General features: G+C 50.0%; 1 protein-coding gene across 1 annotated transcript in view; it reads left to right on the forward strand.

The window, feature by feature from the left end:
* LOC144723750 (uncharacterized) overlaps nt 1–24598 on the forward strand; it is a 241233-nt gene that overhangs the window by 185491 nt on the left and 31144 nt on the right. The window contains exon 5 of the mRNA XM_078602681.1: nt 5680–5741. Coding sequence (XP_078458807.1) covers nt 5680–5741 — 62 coding nt within the window. The remainder of the gene's footprint in view (nt 1–5679; nt 5742–24598) is intronic.

Consider the following 24598-nt stretch of genomic DNA (forward strand, 5'->3'; position numbering starts at 1 on the left):
TCGATAGTTCTCAGAGTGGTCATCAAACTTAACGAGTCCTGTGTTGATTAGTTCGCGGTGAGCCAGGTACCTAGCAAAGTCCCCTAGTCCTGCTGATCCAGGGTGTGTCCATACTGGCGCTTGTGAGGTGGCATTATTGGCTGTATTGCCTTGCATGCCGTCATTTGCGATGGCGTTGGACTGTGAGCCCAAAGGGTTTCGATCACGTTGGTTGGGTCCCCTTATGTGACTGTCTGGAATGTGGGTCTGACTTGGTGCATCCACGTCTGACCCCACGTGCGCGACGCTGAGTCGGCGACTAACTCTCAGGGCAGGATATGCATTTCCACCATTCCTGTAGTCAGCATTCATGTTCATTCGGTGTGGAGATGGCGAAGCCTGAACGTCCACCCTTTGTTCAGTATTGTTTGGTGGAGGAGCATTGAGGCATTGTTCAGACCAGTCCAAAATATTTTTTCTGGTGAGTTGATCACGGTCCTTGACAGGTATCTGAGTGCCAAACTCACTCCAATTCTCTTCCTTATCTAGGTTGGCTGCTGCTTCGAGCACCTCTGCCTGGGCCCTTGCAGCAGCTGCTTCCCGTTTGAGTTGTAGGGTGCTTAACTTAGCATCCAGCTCAATTTTCTTCCGCGTGGCGGTAGCCACTAATATACTCTCTTGCTCTTCAAGCTCTGCTTTCTTCCGTGCGGCAGCAGTTGCTATGCTTGTTTCTTCCTGCTCTGCTTTCCTCCGTGCGGCAGCAGTTGCTATGGTTGCTTCTTCTTGTATGCGAGCCTTTTCAATTAGCATGGCTTCCTCTTCAGCCATGTAGGCGATACGGGCGTTTGCTGCTTCTGCTGCGGCGCGTGCCTGAGCTGCTGTCATACTAGTAGATGATATATGTGAGTGTGCTGAGGCTTTAGATCTTGTGGTGGACCTGGATGAGACAGAGTGCTGAGATCGTGTCTCTCTTGAGCCCTCCACACGGTCCATTGCATCTTGTATCACTGCCTGCACATTATCATCGAGCAGTTCGAGGAAGTGTTCTTGCGTGCGCACTCCCTCAATGCCCTCATCTGTTTTCACCTTCATCAGGAGGGAGATGTATTTATTTACCAGGAGCTTGTAGCTTGAGCTGCTCACATTCACTCGCTGGATGGCCCTCTGAATTGAGGCCACTGTGTCTGAGGCGTTTGAAGCTTCAGATGAATCTGCTTCAACCCGGTTCCATGCCCGTTGTATCCTGGCATCAAGGTCCTGTTTCTCAGCCTCATAGCTTTCCAAGGCCCGTTGTGTCAACCTGACCTCTCTTTGGGGCCTTGAACTCCCTTGGTCCTCTTGAGGCAGGATGGGAGGTCCTGGATTGCTTAAATCACCTTCTTCAGTATCTCTCCCTGCTGAACTGTGGCTTTCCATGCTGCGATGCTTGCAGCACGATTTTAATGTAGACTCGTTGCAGAGCTCCTTGCTTGCTGCAGGCTGACTGCTTGAGAGCTGGTTGCTTGCTGCAGGCTGACTGCTTGAGAGCTCCTTGCTTGCTGCAGGCTGACTGCTTGAGAGCGCCTTTGCTTGCTGCAGGCTGACTGCTTGAGAGCGCCTTTGCTTGCTGCAGGCTGACTGCTTGAGAGCTCCAAGAAGAATGTCTTTTTACTTGCTGCAGGGCTGGCTGCAGCACTGGTTGGGAGCTTCAAGAAGAGTGTCTTTTTACTTGCTGCAGGGCTGGCTGCAGCACTGGTTGGGAGCTTCAAGAAGAGTGTCTTTTTACTCGCTGCAGGGCTGGCTGCAGGGCTGGTTGGAAGCTTCAAGAAGACTGTCGTTTTACTTGCTGCAGGGCTGGCTGCAGCACTGGTTGGGAGCTTTGAGAAGAATGTCTTTTTACTATCTCGGCCTCGCTGTGCGCTGCGTTGCACCGCTAGTCGAGTAGATAACCTTGCGTTCAATAAACCCTCGGAGCCAGGATGAACGTCCAACTCCAATCGTCATTTATTGATTGTAACAAGGTAAAACTGGTGAGAAAACACAGATACAGCATCTGTTATAATCCGGAAACACCAACACAATGAACACCACAGCATCAGAACATTGTCTTAGATAACAATAGATCCTGGACGGACCAGGCCCCCTACATTACCACTGAACAGCTAGACAAGAGCACAAGCCGGTGCGTTGCATACAGGCACATCGTGTATTCATCCCACTGCACCCCAAATGTACAGCATTACACATAACACTAAACTGTGGATGAGATGCTTCGTCATCTTTACTCTCAGGATCGCAACATAGGCACAAGTCTGACTCGACCTACAAAATCACAAGTAACATTCACAATAAGGAAAGTCGCAGGCTTCGTTACTAACTAGGCCTCGTATTTACTACAACAACTTAACGGCACCATAAAGGCATTTACATCACTATAACGGTCATTCCAACATTACAACAGCATTGCCAATATTATAGGAATATAAACAAACTTACAGATAATGCTTCTTAAGCTCCCACAATGGACAAGTGCGGCTGTGGTCTCACTGAGATGTGATGCGTGCCGCCATCTTGACTTATCTGTGTAATGGCCGACGCCCGCGTGGTACAGTGAAAATCTAACATCGTCACTTCCTGGTCACGTGACCAAAATTAGCATAAAAAAACAGGAACTTCCTGTGAACGTACGCTCCCCATCTGCCGTGAGGCAAAACACACGCACACACCTGTATATGCAGCACGTAGAAGTCAAGACAAATGTCCCCCTTCTAGCTTCAACAGCCTTTTTTGGGGCAAGCGCTGTCAGTGAGCGCCTGTGAAGGCTGGCACAGTACATGCACATAAACACACGAATGCTTATAAACACAGTTATGCACACATTCACACAAACGTACACGCAACAACAACAAACTGTGCATGCAAACACATGTGCGTACACACACAGACATGCTTGAGGTTACTGAGCACCTATCAAAGCCACTGAGAACAAGGTGGAGGTGATGCACCCCTCGCCACCTCTGTCTCCGTGTAGCGCTGATGACATCGACCGTATCGCCATCTTGCTTTTAGCCACTTGAACCTAGGGGGAGGAGGGACACGAGTCACACCCAGAGGCGCTCGCACTGCTGCCCGCCGTGTGAACGCTGCCACGTAACAGATATCTTGCTCGACACGGACGGCATCGATCTCATGAGCACCCCGTTTTCTTTACACGGGATGCTATTAAATGCGGCGCTGATGACGACGAGGAGGCGCACGATGTGATTTGGGTATGATAAGTTCACGCGTCGCATCGCACACATGAATACTTGCGCGTGTACTAAGGTGCCTTTGCAATCTCACACACATGCACCCTCGCAAAAGACAATGATCCCCCGTGTCGCCTACGCGGACTGTTGGGGAAGTGCGGTTAGCGAGTAACAGCGCCTATGAAGGTCAGCACGGGGCATGATGGGGTAGTGTGGCCAGGACCGTGCCTCGCCACCTTTGTCTCCCCGGTGGTGATTTTTTTTACACTCATTTAATACTTAGTAGACCCAGGATAGGCACAGGACTGATTCAGGTATCACTCCAAGCCACTGGTGTTGGCCGTGAGCGGGAATCAAAATCGGGTCGCCGGGTGAGGGTTTGACTTGTGATGGTTTAGGTTGGAAATTGTTGAGTGAAGGCCACGGGCCCTGCAACATATTTGCGGGAGGAGGCCAACGTGTATCTGCATCATTAACCAAAGTTCGTTATTGAGTCATCAACAACATTAGCCATGTCTCATGATTTTGGGATTGACAGTCCACCGTGCACCTGAGCTAATTTCATTGCTCGACCTCTACCTTTGACTAAAGGAAGTGTGTGACGGTGTGCGTGTGACCCGTGCTCACAAGCTCCGAGTGGCAGGAGTCAACTCGGCCCACAACAAAGTCTCTGGGGTCAATAAAATGAGCACTGTTTTCTCAGAGATTCACAGCGGTCGTCTTATGAATGCACTGATGCCTTTTATAGGAATGTGGATCTGCCACCACTGCCACAAGATTTCCAACAGTGATGAGTATTGTCCATTGCTCATGTGATTATGGGTACTTGGACTTTTATTTTTTTATCTTTTAAAAACAGACCATCGATCCCAATGGCGGCTTGCCTAGTTAAAGTCACGCGACTTATTTAAGAATTACCCTTAGAGTGCCCGATCTCTGAGGATCTCATATGCTAAGCAGGTCTCAGCCTGCGCAAATCTGCTTAGGTGGGTGACCACCTGTGAATAGAGACTGAGCTGGCCAGGAGGTGGTGGAACAGCAATGGTCTTAGTCCACGTGTAGAGTGAATCCAGCTGGGGGTGTTATCCCCTCGTATGTGTGTGGACTCTCTCCGGAGCGCTGTGGTTTCCGCCCACACGCCAAACGCGCGATTTAAATTGACCAAGTATCCAAATGCGGAACCCCTCCGGAATAGAGCGACTTTGTGAGGCTTTGCTGGGTAAATTAGAGGGGCATTCATAACGGGTTCAAGTTGGCAGCATCGTATGGGAAGACTTTGTGTAGCAGCTCGCTTGCTGCGCTGGCTTTTCCGCGCTGCGGTGAGTGCGTGACTTTGTGGCAGCAGCTCGCTAAAATGAGCACTCCGTGTTTAATTGTGGGGAAATGACCTCACTTGCAGGGGGGCATGAGTCTGAATCCAGTAGCCAGCCTTGTGGACGCTAATAGAAGCTGTAGCCCTGCGTGTTGTAAGCCCAGTATTATTATTTTTTCATAATAAAATTCGCTGGATAGGGCCCAATGCGAGATATTTCCACCCCACATATGTACTACAATGCGGCTAAATAGGAACACTGAAGTGGCCCTGACACGTGGGAAAATTATTCGCAATTGTAATATTTTAGTTTGTGAATGTAATAAAAAATTTAAATCTAAAGAAATAAAGGCAGTGGTGCAGGCGTGCTTATGATGCTTGTTCACCCAGGGGAGCCTCGCTGGGTCTCAGGCCACTATTTCAGGGGGATCCTGTTAAGTTTTTTCCCAGCATTGCCACGTTTAATCCCAAATGAGTAATTTGCGGGTAATTTTTCAGCATTGGGATGAAATCGGAGAACCCAGAGGAAACCTGAAGTGGAACAGAGATCAATGTACAAACCCTACGTACGAAAAGTTCCTGAGTCAGGAATCGATTCCAAATGTTTCCTGGTGTGAGACACCAGTGTTTTACCACCGTGCCCACCTTGCCACCCGAAATGATGAGAAATCACAACGTGGCTTTCCTGTGGGTGGACCACGTGGCTCGGCAATGGGCACGTTCGACGCTTGTTGCAAAGGTTTGGCGCTTCGAACCCGGCAGGCCCCCCCCCCCCCCTCTGGTTAATGCTGCGGCGGCACTTTCATCGCTACGGAGACACTGACCTCAGTACTGGCTCCCGGGTAAGTTGCCAGCGGCAGCGGCCACCATTGGGCACTCGCGTCGCACACGCTGGCGAGCTGCGACTGCGTTATTTCAAACGCCAGCCCCGGGTCTTGTCATCGGCACTGGGGGGAGACAAAGGAGGTCGGGCACGGTGCTCGTTGTGCTGACCCTGTCCGTGTTACACTGGCCTTAGCACAGGAGTCTACGGTGGGGCACGAATCTATGTGTGCATGCATCTATGTGTGCATGCATGCGTGTTGAACTTCTTTCGTAAAGTACGTAACCAACTGTGCTCATCGGAGGTGTGTGTCTGTGTGTCTTTGTGCGTGAGTGCAGCATTTCTCCACAGAAGCGATGCTCATCGGCGGATGCGGGGCAGAATGGCTCCCTCACTCAAGGTACCGCTCAGCCACATCACGCTCTTCTCTCTCCTTCCGCTCGTGCCTCACCATCTCCCTTTTGTCAATCTCTCGTTGTTAGTCGTCTTTCTCTTCACCTTGTTGTCGCTTTTTCTGCGTCTTTCTCCATCTCTAATTCTTTCCAAATCTCTCACTTGATCTTTCTATCTCTCTCGCTGTGCACTTCTTCACCGGTGCATCTCTGTGAGCCTCGTCCGCGTGTGCGCGTGTTTGCATGAGTAAACGAGTGTGCACGCGTGCGTGCGTGCATGCATGTGTGTGCGTGTGTATGTGGTGGGGAGGAGTAGTGTAGCACATAGCGCAATGCGCTACAAACCTGGTGACCCGAGTTCGATTGCCACTCACTGCTAAGACCAGGGATGATTATCTGGTCCCGGGCCTCCCCTAGGTCGACTCAGCTTCAAATGAGTACCTGGTGCGGTGTGTATACATCACCACTAGGGAGACAAAGGCGGCCGGGCGTGGTGCTGGCCACCCACCCCCTGGTGTGCTGTGCCGACCCTTCATAGGTGCTACTCGCAAAGAGCACTTGCCGGGGCTATATGGGGTATCTTTGTATGTGGTGGTGCATTTGTAATCCAGAACTGTGTGGAGGCAGCAGCGAGGGTTTGTTGAGCACCACACAAATTACAAAATGTTGCGAGACTCCCTTCCCATACCCTAGCTCGCCAGCAGAATGCGGTACAGCAACTTGTGGACTCATATCATCTATCCCTCCTGTAGGCAAGAGTGTTGCCCCCTCTCATGCGTGGGTTTTCTTCGCATTCTTGGGTTTCCTGTCACGTGTAATCACTCACTAATTGGCTCAAAACATCTTAATATATAGAGAACTGCAGAGCAAAATTGTTGGCTCACTGCCTGGTAGCCTTCCAGCTTGTCTGTGGTTCCACGGTGTTGTGAAATGCAGTTTACATGAACTATGCTATATACAGTACAACTAATCATTAGATTAGTTTGAATGTGTGTATGTGGAGAGTTGTAGTGTAGCGGTTAGCGTACTGCGCCACGAACCCCGGCAACCCGAGTTTGATTCCTGCTCACGACCAACCCCAGTGACAATTATCTGAACCAAATCTGGGCCTTCCCCTAGGTCAGGGGTCGGCAACCTGCGGCTCCGGAGCCGCATGCGGCTCTTTTGAACCTTGACCGCGGCTCCGGGGCGGATGCTAGCGAGGGGAGGAGGCGCACTGTGACACCTGCTCTGGCGTTGCCGCTGCTGACAGGTCGCCACTCCGCTCCACACTGCCCGCCCGGTGACAGGCAATAACGTTGCCGTTGCTTTGTCACATGTTTGGAAGAAGTAAAAACCTTCCTGGGCAGCAAAGAGCTCACCTTTGCTGAGCTGGAACAGCCAGAGTGGCTGGAAAAATTACATTTTATGGTAGACATGACAGCACATCTAAACACGCTAAATACAACCCTTCAGGGGAAAGGAGGCACAGCCCTGCACATGCTGGAGGAAGTTTTGGCATTCGAGCGCAAGTTGACAGTGTTTGTCAAAGATTTACAGAGAGGTACACTGTCTCACTTTCCCTCTTTGAGAGAGTTCAAACAAAGTCATGATACGATAAATTTGGAATATTTCAAGTCTGCAATCACCACAATGCAAAGAGTTCGTTTGGGAAACGATTCTGTGAGTTCAGAGAGGAAAAAACGACATTATCCTTCCCTGTCACTCCCCTGGCGATCGATCCATCCCTATTGAATATGACTGCATTTGCAGGTGTAAGTCAACCTGATCTTGAGATGGAACTGGCCGATATAGCCGACAAAGATATATGGGTGTCCAAGTTCAAATGCTTGACCGCTACTCTTGAGGATGTTGCCCGTCAGAAGGCCATTCTGGCTCAGAATCATAAATGGAGTGATATTGAAAACCTTCCCAAACAGGACAAACTTGTATTCGAAACATGGAATGCCATCCCCAACACTTATATAAACATGAAAAAGTATGCATTTGGAGTCCTGTCGATCTTCGGCTCCACATATGTATGTGAGCAGGTCTTCTCCAACATGAACTATATTAAAAACAAACATCGATCACGCCTCACAGATGACAGCTTGCAAGCCTGTGTGGAAATGAAGGTGACGTCTTACAGCCCTGATGTGCAGACACTGTGCACTGAGGTTCAGGAGCAAAAATCCCATTAACCAGGTAATTTAGCTATTAATTTGCAAAAATATATTTTACATTGTTAAGTGAAAACGTCCTTTTTTATTCAGATTGACAGCTGACTGCACGATCCTGTATATAGCAATAAGGTAAGAAACAATATATGCAGTGTTATATTTGTTTTAAATGTTGCAATGGTTTTGCGGCTCCCAGTTTATTTTTTCCTTCGGAAACGGGTCCAAGTGGCTCTTTATGTCTTAAAGGTTGCAGACCCCTGCCCTAGGTCGACCTAGCCTCTGAGTACCTGGGGTGACGTGTAAACATCGTCACTATGGAGACAGAGGTGTTCGGGCGTGGTGCTGGCCACCCACTCCGGCCTTTATAAGTGCTGCTCGCTAACAGCGCTCGCCCCACTTGTTAAAGACCACACGAGGCTCTGCGTGTGCAGTGCACTCGCATCCATGCGTGGTGCACCTGTAGCTGTTACACATCCGTGTGTGTACTTGCTCGTATGTGTGCATGAGGGTGGGTTTGTTTATGCATATTTGTGCGTATGCATATGTAATAAAGCACTTCGACGCCGATCTGTAGTTCGGGTCTTCTTTATTATTTATTTCCCGTCGACCGGACAGCTCCACGTTCTTCTCGCTCCAACCCTGCTCCACTCTCGTTCCGCGCGCTCGATGTTGCCACTCCGCGCACAGCTCGCTTGTGCTCCGCTCCCGCGCGCCGCTGGCAGACGGCGCGCAAGGAGACGTCCTCCTGCTCGCCACGTGGCCGCTGGCGTGTCGGAGGCACGAGACGTGGTCTCACCTCTAGACTCCACACACTGACCCCTAGCTGCTTCCTGCTTCCCCTTATAACCCTTCACACGTCACCAAGCCCCGCCTATAGCCACGCCCCCTCACGAACCTTCTAGATGTTTACCCACAATAACCCCTGAGCTCCGCCCTTGAACTTGGCGCATCCATTCGATTGGCTGATGGCTGAACCGGCGCAGCCTATCCCACCGATCGGCGACTGCCGGTGAACTCTCGTATTATACATATATGTACGCATAAATTACATATTCATCTTCTTGGTTCTTTCGGTAAAGTCACGTAGAAGGGAAGTAATAAAATAATAAAAATATTTTATTACTTCCCTTCTACGTGACTTTACCGAAAGAACCAAGAAGATGAATCCCTGCAGTCACGAAAGCTTTAAATCGAAAAAATTACATATTATTGGCTAATTACATTTTCATGCAACTTGATAATGACAGCGTGGAGTGACGATTTTCTAGCTTCGCCCCAATTCAAAAACCACGAAGCACATTACCACATTACCATATTAACGTATCATCTGCGCTGCATTTCCATCTCAGAACCCTGCCTAAAACAGCCATCAATTATTTAATCCAATGAAGCCACCTTTGTAATCAATGGAGGATAATTGGAATGTCACGAACAAAAGTATACAGAATTTGTGTTTATCCTTGGGGAAGTACGAACTCGGTATGAGTATACACGTACGGTTCACCAACATTCTGCAGTTCGCTGTCAACCACAGCGAGGTACCACATTGGTGTAATAGTTGGCACACAGTGGACATGCAATCCAGAGGTCTCCGTTTCGAGTCTCTCTCCCAGCGCGGCAGATGAACCACTGGGCAGGTTTCTCTTCACACCCCCCCACTCCCCATTGCCTCAGTCCACCGAGTAAACGGGTTCACCAGTCAGCCGATCGGCAGTTGGGGAAATGCCCTCCAGAGCTCCCTCTAGTGGAGGCCCTGATGCCAGCTGTGGTGTGAGTGAGCACTTGCAAGGTTGTACCGCTACGACCTTTGACCTGTGTTATCCTTCAAGGGTTCTGTTTGAGCGTGACGAGAATTCTGTGGGGAATGGATCAAGAGCTGTGTATCGGGTGAGACCAGGGTCCCATAGGAGATGTGTAGCTGTGGCTGGTAGCATCACATGTTATTATCACACATATCTATTCACCATTTGGGGAAAAGGTATTTTTGTTACATATTTTGTTCATGGAGGCAAATGAGTTTGTTGTACATCACACACTTTATCATTTAATTGTCAGACTAATATCAATTTAGTTCTGCCACAAGGTGGATACTCACACCTCCGATTAGCGTGGTTGGCTATGTACGGTGTGAAAGAAGCTGTGGCCAGAAGAGCGTGAGACACGGCGGTTAGGGAACAGCACTGGAAGATGATGCCCTGGGCCCTCTTCTCATCACATGCTCCAAATACGCAGCTCCTCCAAAGACTTTTTTTATCACATGTCATCTGATTTGCCAAAACATTGTAGATCTCGGATCAAAGGGCCATCTCTCTGGGATGGAGCGCCCAGCTCCTACCTCACTGCACCTGAGAGATTTCAGAGTGGAGCAGCAGTTAAAGTGATTGCTCATCGAGCACTCTCTGATTCGCTCCGATCACTCGCTCGCCGGCGGCCAGTGGCCTCCCGATCACTCTTCTATTGCTACTACTACCACCGTGGTTGCCGTCCCTGTGAACTTCGCTTGTTGTTTCCTCCTACGTTGAGGACCTGGTCCTCGTAACCGTGACAACTCTGATGGGGATCTTTGTTGCTGGGCGCTTGATGCTTTGGGCCCTAGGGCCTGTGCTCAGCAACTGTGTTTTTTTATATAAAAATACTTTCTCTACTGTGGTCGAACGCTCACTTGGCAGTGCTTATTTATGTTGTCGCCGCCAAGCCAATGGCGTACATTCCACATTCCTATGGTGGGGACCAGTTTCATCATCGGGTCAAACATTTTTTGTTACTTCCCACACGGTGGTACTTGATTTTGTTGACCCAGCCGATTCCCCCGCTCCCCCCACAATCGCAACCTTTCCGTTGGGAGTGGAGCTGCATGTCACAGCGACGGCCAATCATGGTGGGGCAAGTGAAACACCCACCCACGTGCGCCCTATGATGCTGCTACCATCACCTTTGGGCAGCCACTTGTGCCCAAACTGAGATCGTTTGAAGCCGCGACTGCGAGAGCCTTGCTTTTTATGTCATCCGCGTGCAAGCCCAGGATTCTAATCTAGGATGTCAAGCATGCAGGGTCAGTGGCTCTGACATGGCCATCACTGGCAGCATCACTGCCACCCACACGCACAGCAGCCGAAACGCGCCGCCACACATCTGCTTAACTGCGTTGCCATGGCGCTTGTGGCTCGTGCAATACAATTTTAATTGTGATGCATGATGAAAGTCACCTAACGTAATCATCAGCGTGCTGAGCATCACGAGGACTTAAGTCAATTTGCGCATTGGACACCAAAGGTCACGGCTCGTTTGTGTTGCTCTATTTCCGTGGTGTCATGGGTTTTGTTTTGTCTACTGGTTTAAGTCTGCGCCTGTGTGAGTGTCTTCCTGCATATCTGTCCCTTTCTCTGTCAGTTAAATTGATTTATATCAATCTATTTGTCTGTCTGCATGCCCGTGTATCTGTCTCTATCTAGACATCTTGCCCGTCGGCTAAAAGTGATTTGCCCGGTAACGGTTCATTTCGGCTAAAAGTGATTTGCCCGGTAACGGTTAATTTGGCTCAGACACATCATCGGGGATGGGGAGAGACAGAGGCGAGTGGGCGTGCGTGCGTGCGTGCATGCGAGCTGGCACTCCACTACAACCCCCTCATGCTCTCTGGCTGCCTGCACAGCAATTGGCCCAGCGGTTTATAAACACCGAGCAAGGGACACCTTTGTGTCGGATGCCATGTATCGATGATTATGTTGCGTGCGCGTGTTTCCATATGCAATAATTGTGTTTAAAATGTGATGCACGCACAAATACGTACGCACGTGTGAACAGATCCATTGCTGTTTGAATGCACGTGCGTATTCGTGCGTGCGTATTCGTAAGTGTACACGGTGTGTGTCTGTGAGGGTGTCTCTGTTTGCGTGCACGTATGGCGGCGTGGCAATACGTAGCTCCGTCCGATTCCCAGATCTCTGCATGCAAAACATCCTGTAGTGTAATTTATTTTTATTTGCCAGAGTCCGTCAGGGGAGCGCTGTCTCTCCGCTGCCGTAATAACGCGCGCCTCGTCTTCCCTCTCCGTTTCCCATTGCGTCGTCACGGAAAATAATTTCCTCTCCCGTTCCCAACGCAGCAACTGGCAGCGTTAAAATGATGGACAACGTGAGCCTCCCCCCCGCTCTCCTTGCCGCCTCCGTCATACCCCCCCCCCCGCGACCGATCCCTCCGTCCGCCGTTCCCCGCTCGTTAGCTCGTTAACCAAAAGCCGTTCTCCCGGTTTCCTGGGCAACCGCTTAACGAAGCGCAGCGGATGCACGCTGCAGTATTTGGGACAAAAGCCGCGTCCGTTCATGCAGTTAGGATGCGCGCCACAGACGTCTCGTCCAGCCGCTGCTAAATTGGGGACGAATGAATTGCGGCACTATGGAAGGGGCCAGTGGCTATGATGCGGCACAGGGAATTTATTCCCTTAAATTCGGTTTCGTTTGCAACCTTTGCGACGTTTGCGTACCGGAGCGTGGCGCGTCGAATCATCGCAGCGACGTGCTTTCAGCGGCACGGCCGTGCGTCTGGCTTCAGCCATGCACAAAGGAGAGAGATAGAGAGAAAGATAAGCACGTGTCGACAGGCACACGCGCACACACAGAGTATTTTAATATGGGTAGATATTCAGCCTGAGACTGGCCAGGCGGACGGGTGAAAAGAGTGACATGGACAAATAGGCTAGGCACACGAGTCCATAGATATGCAGACTGCTGTGTACTTTATTTACGCGTTGTAAGCTAGAGGTTCACATTTAAGTAGGTGGACGAGCGGACAGCGAAGCCGCTCGTGAACATCAATGCGTCCCTCCACTCGCAAGAGTGCTGTATCAGCAATCGCATCCATTGATGGCACTGAGCACATCTGGGCAATTCCACATTATCCTGGATGGGGCCCAGTCTCTCCACCGGATGCCCACCGTTGCTCTCATCTGACGCGTATGCTCGCGACCGCACCTCCCACTGTGCACCTCTACTGCCTTCCTTTCCCAATATTTTTGATAATTGCATGAACAATGTATATTTAGTCACAAGATAGTGATCATAATGGAGGTGATACAGACATGTTGTTTCTCACATTTCCCCTTGTCCTCTATGTTATGGTGGGGAGGCGAGGCCTTTTGGTGGATTTTGTTATCTGCAACTGCCCACGAAAATAAATCCATTGAGGCACAAAGCGTTTGCGCATAGGTGCAGATAATAGTATCACCTTGCTACGCAACTCCTCTTTTCTACGAACAATCATGAAAGATTTTTCCAGCTGTGGATAATCTCGGCACGATTCATTTAGTCCACAACATGTTTTGCGAATAAGAGGAAGTCGTAAAAAGTGTGTGCGGCGTAGAGGCACTGTGTGCGTGCTGTTCACCCACGGGTGTGGGCGGCATTGGCAGCGTTGAGACTGTGACAGTGGTAGAAACGTGATCAGCGTCTTCATCAGAATATTCTTGCCCTTATTATATCTTTCATCCTTTGTCCTCAACATCCTCTTTAGAAGCAACAGCACCATCATCACATCATCATTCTCATCATTAGCAGCAGGCACAGCAGTGGCATGTGCAGGGGGAAAGGAGACTCCGATACTCCGCTCTACACAGTAAGCCAGAATGCGTGGATAACAGTGTTAAAACTCACACACGCCATCGCCGGGAGGTGGCAGTTCAGCGAGTGCGCATGTGAGTCCATCTGTGTGGAGTTATGAGCATTTGTTTAGGAGATTTTGCGATCGACGCCTAGCCCATGAATTGTACAAAAGTGCAGCACCACGCGAGGGCGGACGGAGAAGTGTCTATATCCTGACAATCGTCGTCTTCCACATCAACACGTGGCTTTCCTTATAACCCAATTGGACTAAAGTAGGCCACGGCCGCCTGCCTAGATCATCTCCATCTTGGGCTGAGTGAACGCTTCGGACTGGGGTCATAATAGACGAGTTGGGAGGGCAGGCAGGATGGGCTTTTGGGCCTAGCATAGCTGGGCCTTCCCATTCGTTGCGTGGAAGACAAGAGAGCTGCGGGGTCACGCTGATCAGGGCCAGTGTTGGATCATGGCATTTTGTGAGCAGCGTCAAATATGTAAATGTATACTCTTTGGTTCTTTCGGTAAAGTCACGTAGGTATAAAATAAAATAAATCATGACGTTTCGATCGCAACACAAGCGGTCGTCCTCAGGCGGAAAAAATATAATCCAGCAGTGGAACTGCTGAACCAGCGAGAGAGCAGTTGCAACAAGGTTATATATGTGGTGATGGGCAAGCAAGCGGGGTCTGAGCTGGAAAGGAATTCCATCCACGGACGTAAGCACGTCAGTTGTGTTAATGGGGGAGATTAGGGAGAGAGGGATTAAGGAGGGAGATTAGCATGAATGAGCTTCTGTCGCCGCATAAGAGTATCATGCCGGCATATGCGCACAACAGCAGTGTTAATGAGAAATTAGCACCATGAGAGTGCAATCCAAAGGACATGTGAGCATGAGAGTGCAATCCAAAGGGCATGTGAGCATGAGAGTGCAATCCAAAGGACATGTGAGAGATCTAAGAGAGAGGCATAGAGAGAGAGACACAGAGAGTCGGAAATAACAGCTGACATACGCAGGTAGGATGGAAACATCACAGTCAGTTAAGACTTTACCTGGTTAATAACGTCTTTCCAATGATTGCTCAGTTTGTACCCATCCTCTCGGTTGAAGTTGTGTCTGTGTTTATTTATCTGGATGGCTTCATGAACAAATCTCTGAAGGTAGCCGGTAGGTTTGCAGAGTACCTCCGGCTTGGAAAAATATTTTTCGTGTGAGCTCACAGCGTTAAAACAATGATCAGCAACGGCAGAGGTATTGGTCCTGCCGTCTTTCAGATCTGCCTTGTGTTCAGGAACGTGGCCCGAGACATATTGTTTCGTTTTCCCAATGTAACTGCTGCCACAACCACAACTCAGTTTGTAGACACCAGGGTATTGCATGTCAGGAATCACATCCTTTACAGATGGGATTAAATCACGGATTGTGTGTACTGTGTTGAAACGAACCTGGATCTTGTGTTTGTTTAGGATTTTGGAAATATTTTTGGTAACCCCTGCTATGTATGGTAAAGTGATGGTTTTGGTTGGATCCTCAGAAGATTGTCTGTCTCCCCATGGCTGGGGAGGCAGCTTTGTGGATTGTACGGTCTGAGTATCCGTTCATCCTGAGGGCTTGGTGTATGTGCTCCAACTCACTAGCTAGGTGGTGCTGGTCGGAGATTCAACGGGCCCTATGGTGTAGTGTTTTGATGAGGGAATTCTTCTGGGCTGGATGGTTGTAGGAGTCAGGCTTTAGATAGGTATCCGTGTGGGTGGCTTTCCTGTAGACCGAATGGCCCAACGAGCCATCAGGTCTCTTCTCGATCAAAACATCCATGAATGGTAGCTTGCCATCCTTTTCCACTTCTATAGTGAATTTGATAGACGGGTGTATGGAATTTATGTGGTTGAGAAATTGGTTCAGTACTGGCAGGCCAAGTGGCCAGATGACGAACGTGTCATCTACGTATCTCTTCCACAAGGAAGGACTTAGGGTGGATGTCTGGATGGCATCTGTCTCAAATTTCTCCATGAAAACATTCGCTACCACTGGCGTTAAGGGAGAACCCATTGGGGTACCCTCATTTTGTTTGTAGAATGTACCATTCCAGGTGAAGTATGTGTTAGTAAGACAATGCCTTACCAAAGTTGGTAAATCTGGATTCAGTCCTTGTTAGACCAAGTCTTCAATGATTGCAATGGTGTCAAGTACAGGTACATTGGTGAACAGAGATACTACATCGAAACTGACAGTGAGATGTCCTTGATTAGAGAAACCAAATGAGCTGAGTTAAGAACAGCTGAGGTGGAAGCAGGGTCTCAGACAGAAACCGGGCCAGTTTGTAGGTGGGTGAGTTAATGGTGGAGACGATAGGACGGAGCAGGGATATCTATTTTCTGGATTTTTGGAAGGCCATCAAATCTTGGTGGTCTAGCAGCCAAAGTTTTTAGGGAGCTCTGCTTGGTCTGATCGATTAGAGAAGTCGATTTAGTGATGATATTGTTGTTTTTTGTGGCTACGTGGTTGGTGGGATCTCTGTTGATTTTTGTATAGCTGCCATCATTAAGAAGGTCCTGAATTTTGTTGTTGTAAGTGTAAATGTACGAATGTTCTGTCATCCAATGTATTTTTAATTGGAAAGATTCCATTTGGCTTTGTTTGCCAAATCCTGCCTCTGCCTTACGCCTTTTGTCCAGCATAACCGTGTGCATGTCTGTCTGTGCGTGCTCGTTCGCGCGTGTGCTGGCGCCTGTACGTCGATGCGCATACATCGACACGCGACGACGTATGCGCATATGTTGACGACTGTACGTTGTCACGCGTATGTTGATGTGTGTGTATATGGGAGACTGGTCACTATGCCGCACTGCTGTCAGGGTTCGATTCTAGACCTTGACTTATCGCAAGTAGCCGAGCAGCATCTAGCCTGAACTGGGCTTCCCCTAAGTTGGTTCAACTTAAAAAAAAATTGCACCCTCTTGGGTTAGTGTACATCAGCACTGTCGAGACCAAGACGGCATACACGGTGCTTACCGAAATATTCCTTGGCATGCGTTGCCAGCCTTGAGTGGTGCTCACATGCAGGATTAGTCAGTGTAGGTGCATGTGTATGTGACTGCGCTTTGTGGTGAGCGGTAGTGTAGTGGTTAGCGCTCTGCGCTACGAACCTGGGGACCTGAGTTCGATTCCAGCTCATGGCCAGCGCCAGTGACGATTATCTGAACCGGTCCTAGGCCTCCCTTAGATCGACTCAGCCTCAAATGAGCACCTAGTGCAGTGTGTAAACATTGGCTCGAGAGAGAGATAAAGGCGGCTGGACATGGTGCTGTCCACCCACCCCCTCGTATCCCGTGCTGGCCTTCATAGGTGCTCGCTAACAAAACTTGCCTCAACAGATTGTTACAGGCTATGCGGGCTATCTTTGTCTTTGTGCTTCAATAATAATGGATTAACGCTGTTAGATTTCTCTTCAGCCGATGGCTTCATAATGACAACACACCGCTCCATTGCTGGTGCATCCACACGTGGTGGTTGCACGCCGGCTACAAACAAAAATGTCCGGACAATGTAGTGAGGGGAACCGGGAATGCGAGCCAATGTCGTTCATGCCAGGCTGTACCATGGAGCTGATCTGTCCACTGACCATTGGCTTGTCATCTGTAAGATGCACCAACTATTCTTCCACTGTGGGGGCGGGCATCCACCTAGGGACCCCATCATTCAGACCTGCAATAGCCGAGTGTTCACCCAGCAGTAAAGGTTGCAAATGATGATTTGATTATTGCTCTGCAACTGGCCTGGGTGATTTTTCCCCCCGATCCTCCTGATGTTCTTCTTGGCATGCAACAGTGATATCTTCTGACTCCTACATGAATGAACATCATTTTAACAACATAGTTCCATTGTTGTAAAAAAAATACTTAAATAACAGGACAATGGGGAGTCTAAACACTCCCTGGGTGAGGTTAAGAGATGGCTTCCTCCCGATCTAACATGTTAAGCATGTTGATGGTTGTATAATTGCCGCTCACTCAGAGAAGGATTTGGAGGCTCTGATGCTGAATCTGGAGCTGGTCAAATAGAGGTAGGGTTTTACTTTCATTCATCACTCCACCCCCTCAACTGTGCGTGAGTAATGGAGCAGTTGTGTAGAGAGTAGAAGAGTTCCCGTACTTTTGCATGCGTGCTCATGACCACCTTTGGTTTGGCACGCAAAATTATCTGTCTTCTCGGTCACAGTTACGGCCACTCTTCTCTACGCTTGTAAAACGTGGACCCCCTATTCGCCGGAACAGCTGTGCCGGCTGGAAACATTCCAATTGCCTGCCTGCGATATGTCCTGGTTTAATCGGACTGGATTGTGCGAGGAGCTCACACATCATTGGAAGATCTCAACGCGGTCCTGTCAGAAATCTCCTCCGACAGGTCAAGGCTGCCTTGACTGGGTCATACAGCATGCCCCAAACAGCTTCTGTTTGGGCGGACAGAGGGGGCTAAAAGGGTGTGGCAGGGCTATAAAAGCGACGGGCTGATGTGGTATGGGGTGGATTTGTATCACTTAAAGTAATTTGTGGACTCACTGATGACTGGTAACAGTCTTGTCAAGATTTGACTCTGTGGAAGAGCCTCACGAAGGCCACTTTTGAGAGGCGATCGCCCTCCATCACCCTCCAGTAATAACGAAGAGCAGAGGAGTGACGCTCACAAATGCAAGCAAGAGCGCTGGGTGACTATAACACAGCAATTTGGCACAGTGGGGAGCATAGGTGGTGCTTTTGTTAGCCATCTCAGTCAGTCAACCTGTAGTACCTTGAGTCTGCTTTCAATTTCACGTGGCCTCAAAGTGCGCTAAGCCTGGCACAAGCGCCATGACAATGCCTCTGACGTGTAGTCGTAGCGAATGGCAGTTGTTGGTGCCTCTTGACAAAGACAGGCTCCACTTAATAGGCTGCTTTGCTGTTTTTTTCTTTCATCTGGGAGTTGTACGGAAATTATGGCTGCACTCTAAAATAAGAGAATTGGCGACACAGAGAGATACCATTGATACAACCCCGGGGCGTGAAATCAAAGCAATTTATTTTCGTGACTTTTAGTGTGAATTAAAGACACACTTATGCCAGCGTCCTACACTGCCGGCTTTTGCAGTCAAGGAGGTCACTGCAGATGTCTGCCTTGTAGGGTAGCAGTGCATCACACCGCAGATAGCGCCTGCCAGAGTGAGACAGAGCAGCGACGGACTGCTCTCATGCAGTGCAGTGCACAGCCACTCTGCCTCGACGATTCCTAATGAGGGTAAGTCTCAATCACAATGATCGTGTCGGCCTGTGGGACTATACCGTTACCGATGATCACTGATAAGGGTGAATCCGATACACAGTTGTCATGTCGTGATGCACCGATGGTTCCAGATTCACACACTGTAAGAGGATCTTGCCGAGCGTGTGCCATATTGACCATGTGACAGCATCATCCAGTATCGTTGAGGAAGCCCACAATAAAAGTGGGTTATAAAGTAATTGCCAATTGATGGTAACTCAAGACTGCACGCAAAAAAAAGTGTAATCAATTTAGAGTGGTCACTTAATGTAGCCCAGCCCGTTAGAATTAACTGCACAGGTGTGCAGTTGCTAAGCAGCATGGAGCATAAACCCAGAATCTTGCGCATGCACGCTCAGGGTGTCTGAACTCACTTACGTTGCTGTGTGAACATATAGCTGCTACTACTCCTTCTTCTTGCATATGGTGGAGTGAACAGCAACGGAAATATCTATATCCACGTCTGGGAGGCACGTGATGGCTTCAGGTGAGACTTTAATATTTGCGAGGTTCCCGATGGTTCACAATTGGGGCCCCATATGGTATGGTCCGGGTCTCCACACACCCTAACCAAACCTTATATAACTACCCGCGTATCGCCACACTATATCACCCGATGCCAAGCCTGGATTGCTTTGTGGGTAGGAGCGTCATTAATACCCAGCGAAGGTGATCATTTGTTGGATGATCAGCATGATGGGTAAAGTGAACTCCTGCTCAGGAAGAAGTACACACGCCATATTGAGTGTGAAAACCTTTTAGAGAGACCTCTATTCAAGAAAACCCCCGTTGAAGAATCCCTATTGTAGTAAAAGCTCAACACATTCGTTAGTAACCGTGCCATAAAATAAGGAAAAATATTTATTAGGTGACGTTTTTGGGCCATTAGACCTTCCTCATGTGCCATGTACAAGGCCTATTGCCTGAAACATCGCCTATTATATACACTTGCTGTTGTAGTCGGTGAGTGGTGTAGGTGGGTATGAGGACAGGCCGATGGGAACGATGCGACAGCGCTCACCCTGACAGCGCTCGCCTCGCCAGCGCTCGCTGTGACGACACTCGGTGTGACGACGCTCGGTGTGACGACGCTCGGTGTGACGGCGCTCGGTGTGATGGCGCTCGGTGTGACGGCGCTCGGTGTGATGGTGTTTGGTATAACCGCGCTTGCGAGTGGCCGTGTAGCGTGCTGAGCTGCGGATGATGGTGTAAACGCGACGCTTTTTCCCAAAAAGTCCAAAGTGCGCGGAGCTTCGCCTGCGGTTTGGCCCAGCACAAGGGAAACTTTATTTAAGGCATCTGTCTCTTTCAACATCCAAACGCCCGACTATATTTAACGTTTTCCCCGACCCCGTTCATTTCCACACATTTCTTCCCAAAGTGGAAAGACAAAATCACGCGTTTGAGACGTCCGCCATCATTCACTTTCTCTGTTGCTTTTTGTCTTTGGGTTACGGCTCGGGGAGAATTTTATTTTTTATTCAGCTGCACTTCTGTGGGCTCATTGGCTGCCTTTCACGCGGTCTGACCACACTGCAGGATGGTCCATGAGTGATTACAAAATTTTTTGACTGTGTAGTTGTGACGATGCTTTCACGTCTGTTATCCGTTACAGTGAAGGCGGGGGGTATGGCAGCACAGCAAGTGGATTAATTTCAAACTCTATGGGGATATAGTGTTACCTCCATCACACGTGTGGGTTTTCTCAGGGTGCTTCATATTTCATCTCAAACGTAGAAACATCCATGGATTTGGCCAAACATCCCAACGTAGGACTTCAGAGCTTGAACAATTGTTGCCACCGGTCCTGCCTGACTTCCCGTTTGTCTGGTTTCCTGACCCTCTTGATCAGAGAACAAAAACTGGTTGTTTGAAATCCTTAATGATCATTAATACCAACTGGGCAATGCGATTTCTGACCTGGGGGACTTGTAGACAATTCCAACCGCTCCCGCCCTGCTGATGACCTCTGAATGCGGTGCATCCAGTACGGCGGCCACGTCTCATGAACACATGCCGTGATTTCACCTGAGGAGCTCCACTCAACCTTCACACCCACCCACGCATGCACGCACGTTAGCTTGCCGACTTTGAGCACCTCTTCACTTTTTATAATCCTCACGGTCCCTCGTGGGCCTCGTTCCTTTTCGTGAGCGGTGTCAATTAACCTCTTGGCTCGGCGCTCCGTGAGTCTATCCCTGCTTCGGAACGGAAACTGCTCCTGGGAGAGAGTCGCTCCTGGCGGCGGCGGCCCTGGCGACCGTGGGGCTCCATTCCTGTGAGTGACGTCACTAATTCCCGGGTGCACTCACGAGGCTGCGTCTCTTATGCTTAGCTGTGACATGGCTACTGCTCCCTCCCTCCCACACGGAGGGAGCTACCGCTGTCGTCGGGTCACCTAGCGTCCCCTGCATCTGGATTACCTGCACGGCATCCCCCGTTTCGGTATTACCGGCACGGCATCCCCTACATCTTCATTACCAGCATAGTATCCCCTGTATCGGTGTTACTGGCACGGCGTCCCCTGCATCTGCGTTACCAGCACGCATGCCCAATTGCTTTGAATAAGGGTCGTTAAAACAAAAACTGGTGAACCAGTGACCTTTTTAACAATCGGTTACTGGCTCTCCGAGAGCCAGGAAGTGGTGACCATTTCCAGTGGAATTTAGTCCTCAGTGGTGTGATTCGCAGAAACCGATTGCCACAAACCGGTGTGGCACATTTGCCCTCATTTCTCCTTTACAAGGTGGAGGTTCAACCCCCGTGGTTGCTGCCCACGCCACCACTGGCAGAAGGGCCTCCACTCGAGGGAGCTTCTTAGAGGGGTATTTGGTCTACTCTTACACACTGACCAGACGTCACGGAAGAGGTGGGCCTACCCACACATTACCTCACCACACGTGCGTCCTCCCGATTGACTAATATTGCTGGGTGGGCAAATATTTACGAACGTGCGGAAAATATAAGCTTTTTTCCCGTTTCTTAATTTTTCGATAGGTAATGCAAAAAAAATGTAATTACACAAGTGTGAATGCAACATAGAGTGGCAGAGTTGAGCCTCCCATAAAATCGCGTCGCTCGTGCTAGCAGTCTCTTGTTACGACAGGTGTGCAAATGTTTGCCACGCAAGTCACTTCTCACCAAAATTGGAAAGAAACGAGAGGTGGTGGTTAAGGGACGTGCGATCGCTGCGTGCACAGTCGCACAACGTACATTCGCTGTGCGCCGCAATAGGAACGCGTGATTATACATTGTAGTTTGAACGCAAAATTAAGATTGAACTGTTTCCACAACCAAGGTTTTTAAGACCAAGTGCATTGCCACAAAGCTGCCTGAGCCAGAGTAAAACGTTACGTGTTTCGGATGGTTACGAATTTATTGAAACAAAGCCCACGGACTTAACAGCCAAAGGCACGTCTGGGGCTTTTAGGATTCAGTGGAAACTCGTAGCCCTACAGAGCCAACCCAAGGCATATTTAAGATTGCTAGGGCTGGGATGTAAATGCCCAGACACATTTAGGAATAGGGTGCTTGCTGCAGCTCCTGTTTCATGTCGCATCTCCTGAGCACCCTGCACCCCCCCTTGTTCTGGTCACCAAATGGCTCTTTCTGGATGTAACACGGCCATCGATTTGCTCGACATATACAATTTTATTCTTCCGCCAATTGACGGAACGGGGAGCATGAGCCCTTGCTTGCTTTCTCCACTGCGCTCCCCGTCACCTCCGTTTCCGCGAAGCCGGACGCGATGGGGAGAACCAGCGTGTGAGGCGCGCTCGGAGAGATGTCTTTCCCTTCACGCATTTTGCGCGCCGTGGATCCATTCATAACGGTCTACAGTGGTGTAAACATATATACGAGTGGAAAGCCGCTTATTTTTCACGTACAGTCCGATGCCTGTGTCCTGGGCGTAAGAATCGGGTTCAGTCAATGAACAAATCACGTCCCTGAATATCGTCTCATGTTCCCCTCCATGGAGATGAACACAGGTGCATAGGTGCCACACAGGCTGCGGCTCCAATGGGAGGCGAGGTAAATGGGGGCGGAGCCAGCGGGGTAGTATGGGAAGGCCGGATCTGACCATCCGGAAGGGGAGGAGTCAGGGTCACGTGGGGGGAATGTATATAAGTGGGAGCCTGGAAAAGATCGGGGCAGTCAGGGAAGTTAAGAGTCTGAGCCACGTTGGGTGGTGAGAGAGAGATCCGTGCCATCGGCCACGTGGCCGAAGGACCTCAGCACGCCGTCGGCCAGCGGTGTGCGGAGTGCGGGAGTAGAGGAGCTAACGGAGGAGCGTGCGTGGCACGCGAGAGGGAGCGTGCGCGGGGCGCGCGCGAGACGACGCTGGTCCGAGGAGGAGACCAGTGGGGTGCGGAGAAGAACCTGAATAAAAGACAAGCGGAGACCAGCAGTGCCTGACGGAGTCTTTTATTACAGATGTAACGTAGGCCATGCTGTAGGTGCCACGCAGGCCGTGCTGTAGATGTAACGTAGACCGTGCTGTAGATGTAACGTAGGCCGTGCTGTAGGTGCCACGCAGGCCGTGCTGTAGGTGCCACGCAGGCCGTGCTGTAGGTGCCGCCCAGGCCGTGCTGTAGGTGCCACACAGGCCGTGCTGTAGGTGTTATGCAGGCCGTGCTGTAAGTGCTACGCAGGCCGTGCTGTAGGTGCTACGCAAGCCGTGCTGTAGGTGCCGCCCAGGCCGTGCTGTAGGTGCCACACAGGCCGTGCTGTAGGTGCCACGCAGGCCGTGCTGTAGGTGCCGCCCAGGCTGTGCTGTAGGTGCCACACAGGTTGTGCTGTAGGTGCCACACAGGCCGTGCTGTAGGTGCCACGCAGGCCGTGCTGTAGGTGCCGCCCAGGCCGTGCTGTAGGTGCCACACAGGCCGTGCTGTAGGTGCTACGCAGGCCGTGCTGTAGGTGCTACGCAGGCCGTGCTGTAGGTGCTACGCAGGCCGTGCTGTAGGTGCCGCCCAGGTCGTGCTGTAGGTGCCACACAGGCCGTGCTGTAGGTGCCGCCCAGGCCGTGCTGTAGGTGCCACACAGGCCGTGCTGTAGGTGCCGCCTAGGCTTTGCTGCAGGTGCCACGCAGGGCGTGCTGTAGGTGCCACAGACTGGACTGTTATGCGGCACATGTGATTTACCATTAACATTTTTAAGTTAATTTTTTATTCTTTGGCTGTCTGTACGTGTCTGCTCTGGGAATGACCCGACCATACGGTAGACTCATTCAATTAATTCTCCTTTATTTAGCCAGCCAATAGGCCTCTTCAGATTCACTGTATCTGTTGCAATGGAGACCTTGGTATGGTGTTAATGCAGAGGAGTTGCAGTAATCATTAATGACTCAAATAAAAAAAGTTTCCCTTGTTCAAACCCATAACCTTAATAGTTACGAGACACTAGTTGAAAATAGACATTGCTATGGCAGGGACCAGTTAACCCTTAGGATAACTCCCCTTGACTGTGCTACAGAGAGCAGACTCACCAGGGAGCATGCGCGTCACTGACCCACGGGAGACAACGCTGTCCAAGTCTACTGTGGTCAGGATTTCGAACTCACAATCTCACGGTGACGAGTGTTTGCCGTTTAACCAACTGTTCATCCTGACTGATCTCAGAGGAGTATACGTTATGACTTAAAATCTCCGCTTGGGCACGACTTTATCTCTCCTTTGCTTTCAATAAAATGAGCACCCTCGCCCCACGGATGCATGGATTCTCCTCGCATGCTTAGGGCCACCACTGCTGCATGGCCTCTGTGAGCAGAGGATCACTTCCATGTTTATCCTGCCCAGGTAGTGAGGCAGCAGCAGCAGGGC

Source organism: Lampetra planeri, chromosome 18 (genome assembly GCF_965212315.1).
Source record: "Lampetra planeri chromosome 18, kcLamPlan1.2.h2, whole genome shotgun sequence".
Taxonomy (NCBI): domain Eukaryota; kingdom Metazoa; phylum Chordata; class Hyperoartia; order Petromyzontiformes; family Petromyzontidae; genus Lampetra; species Lampetra planeri.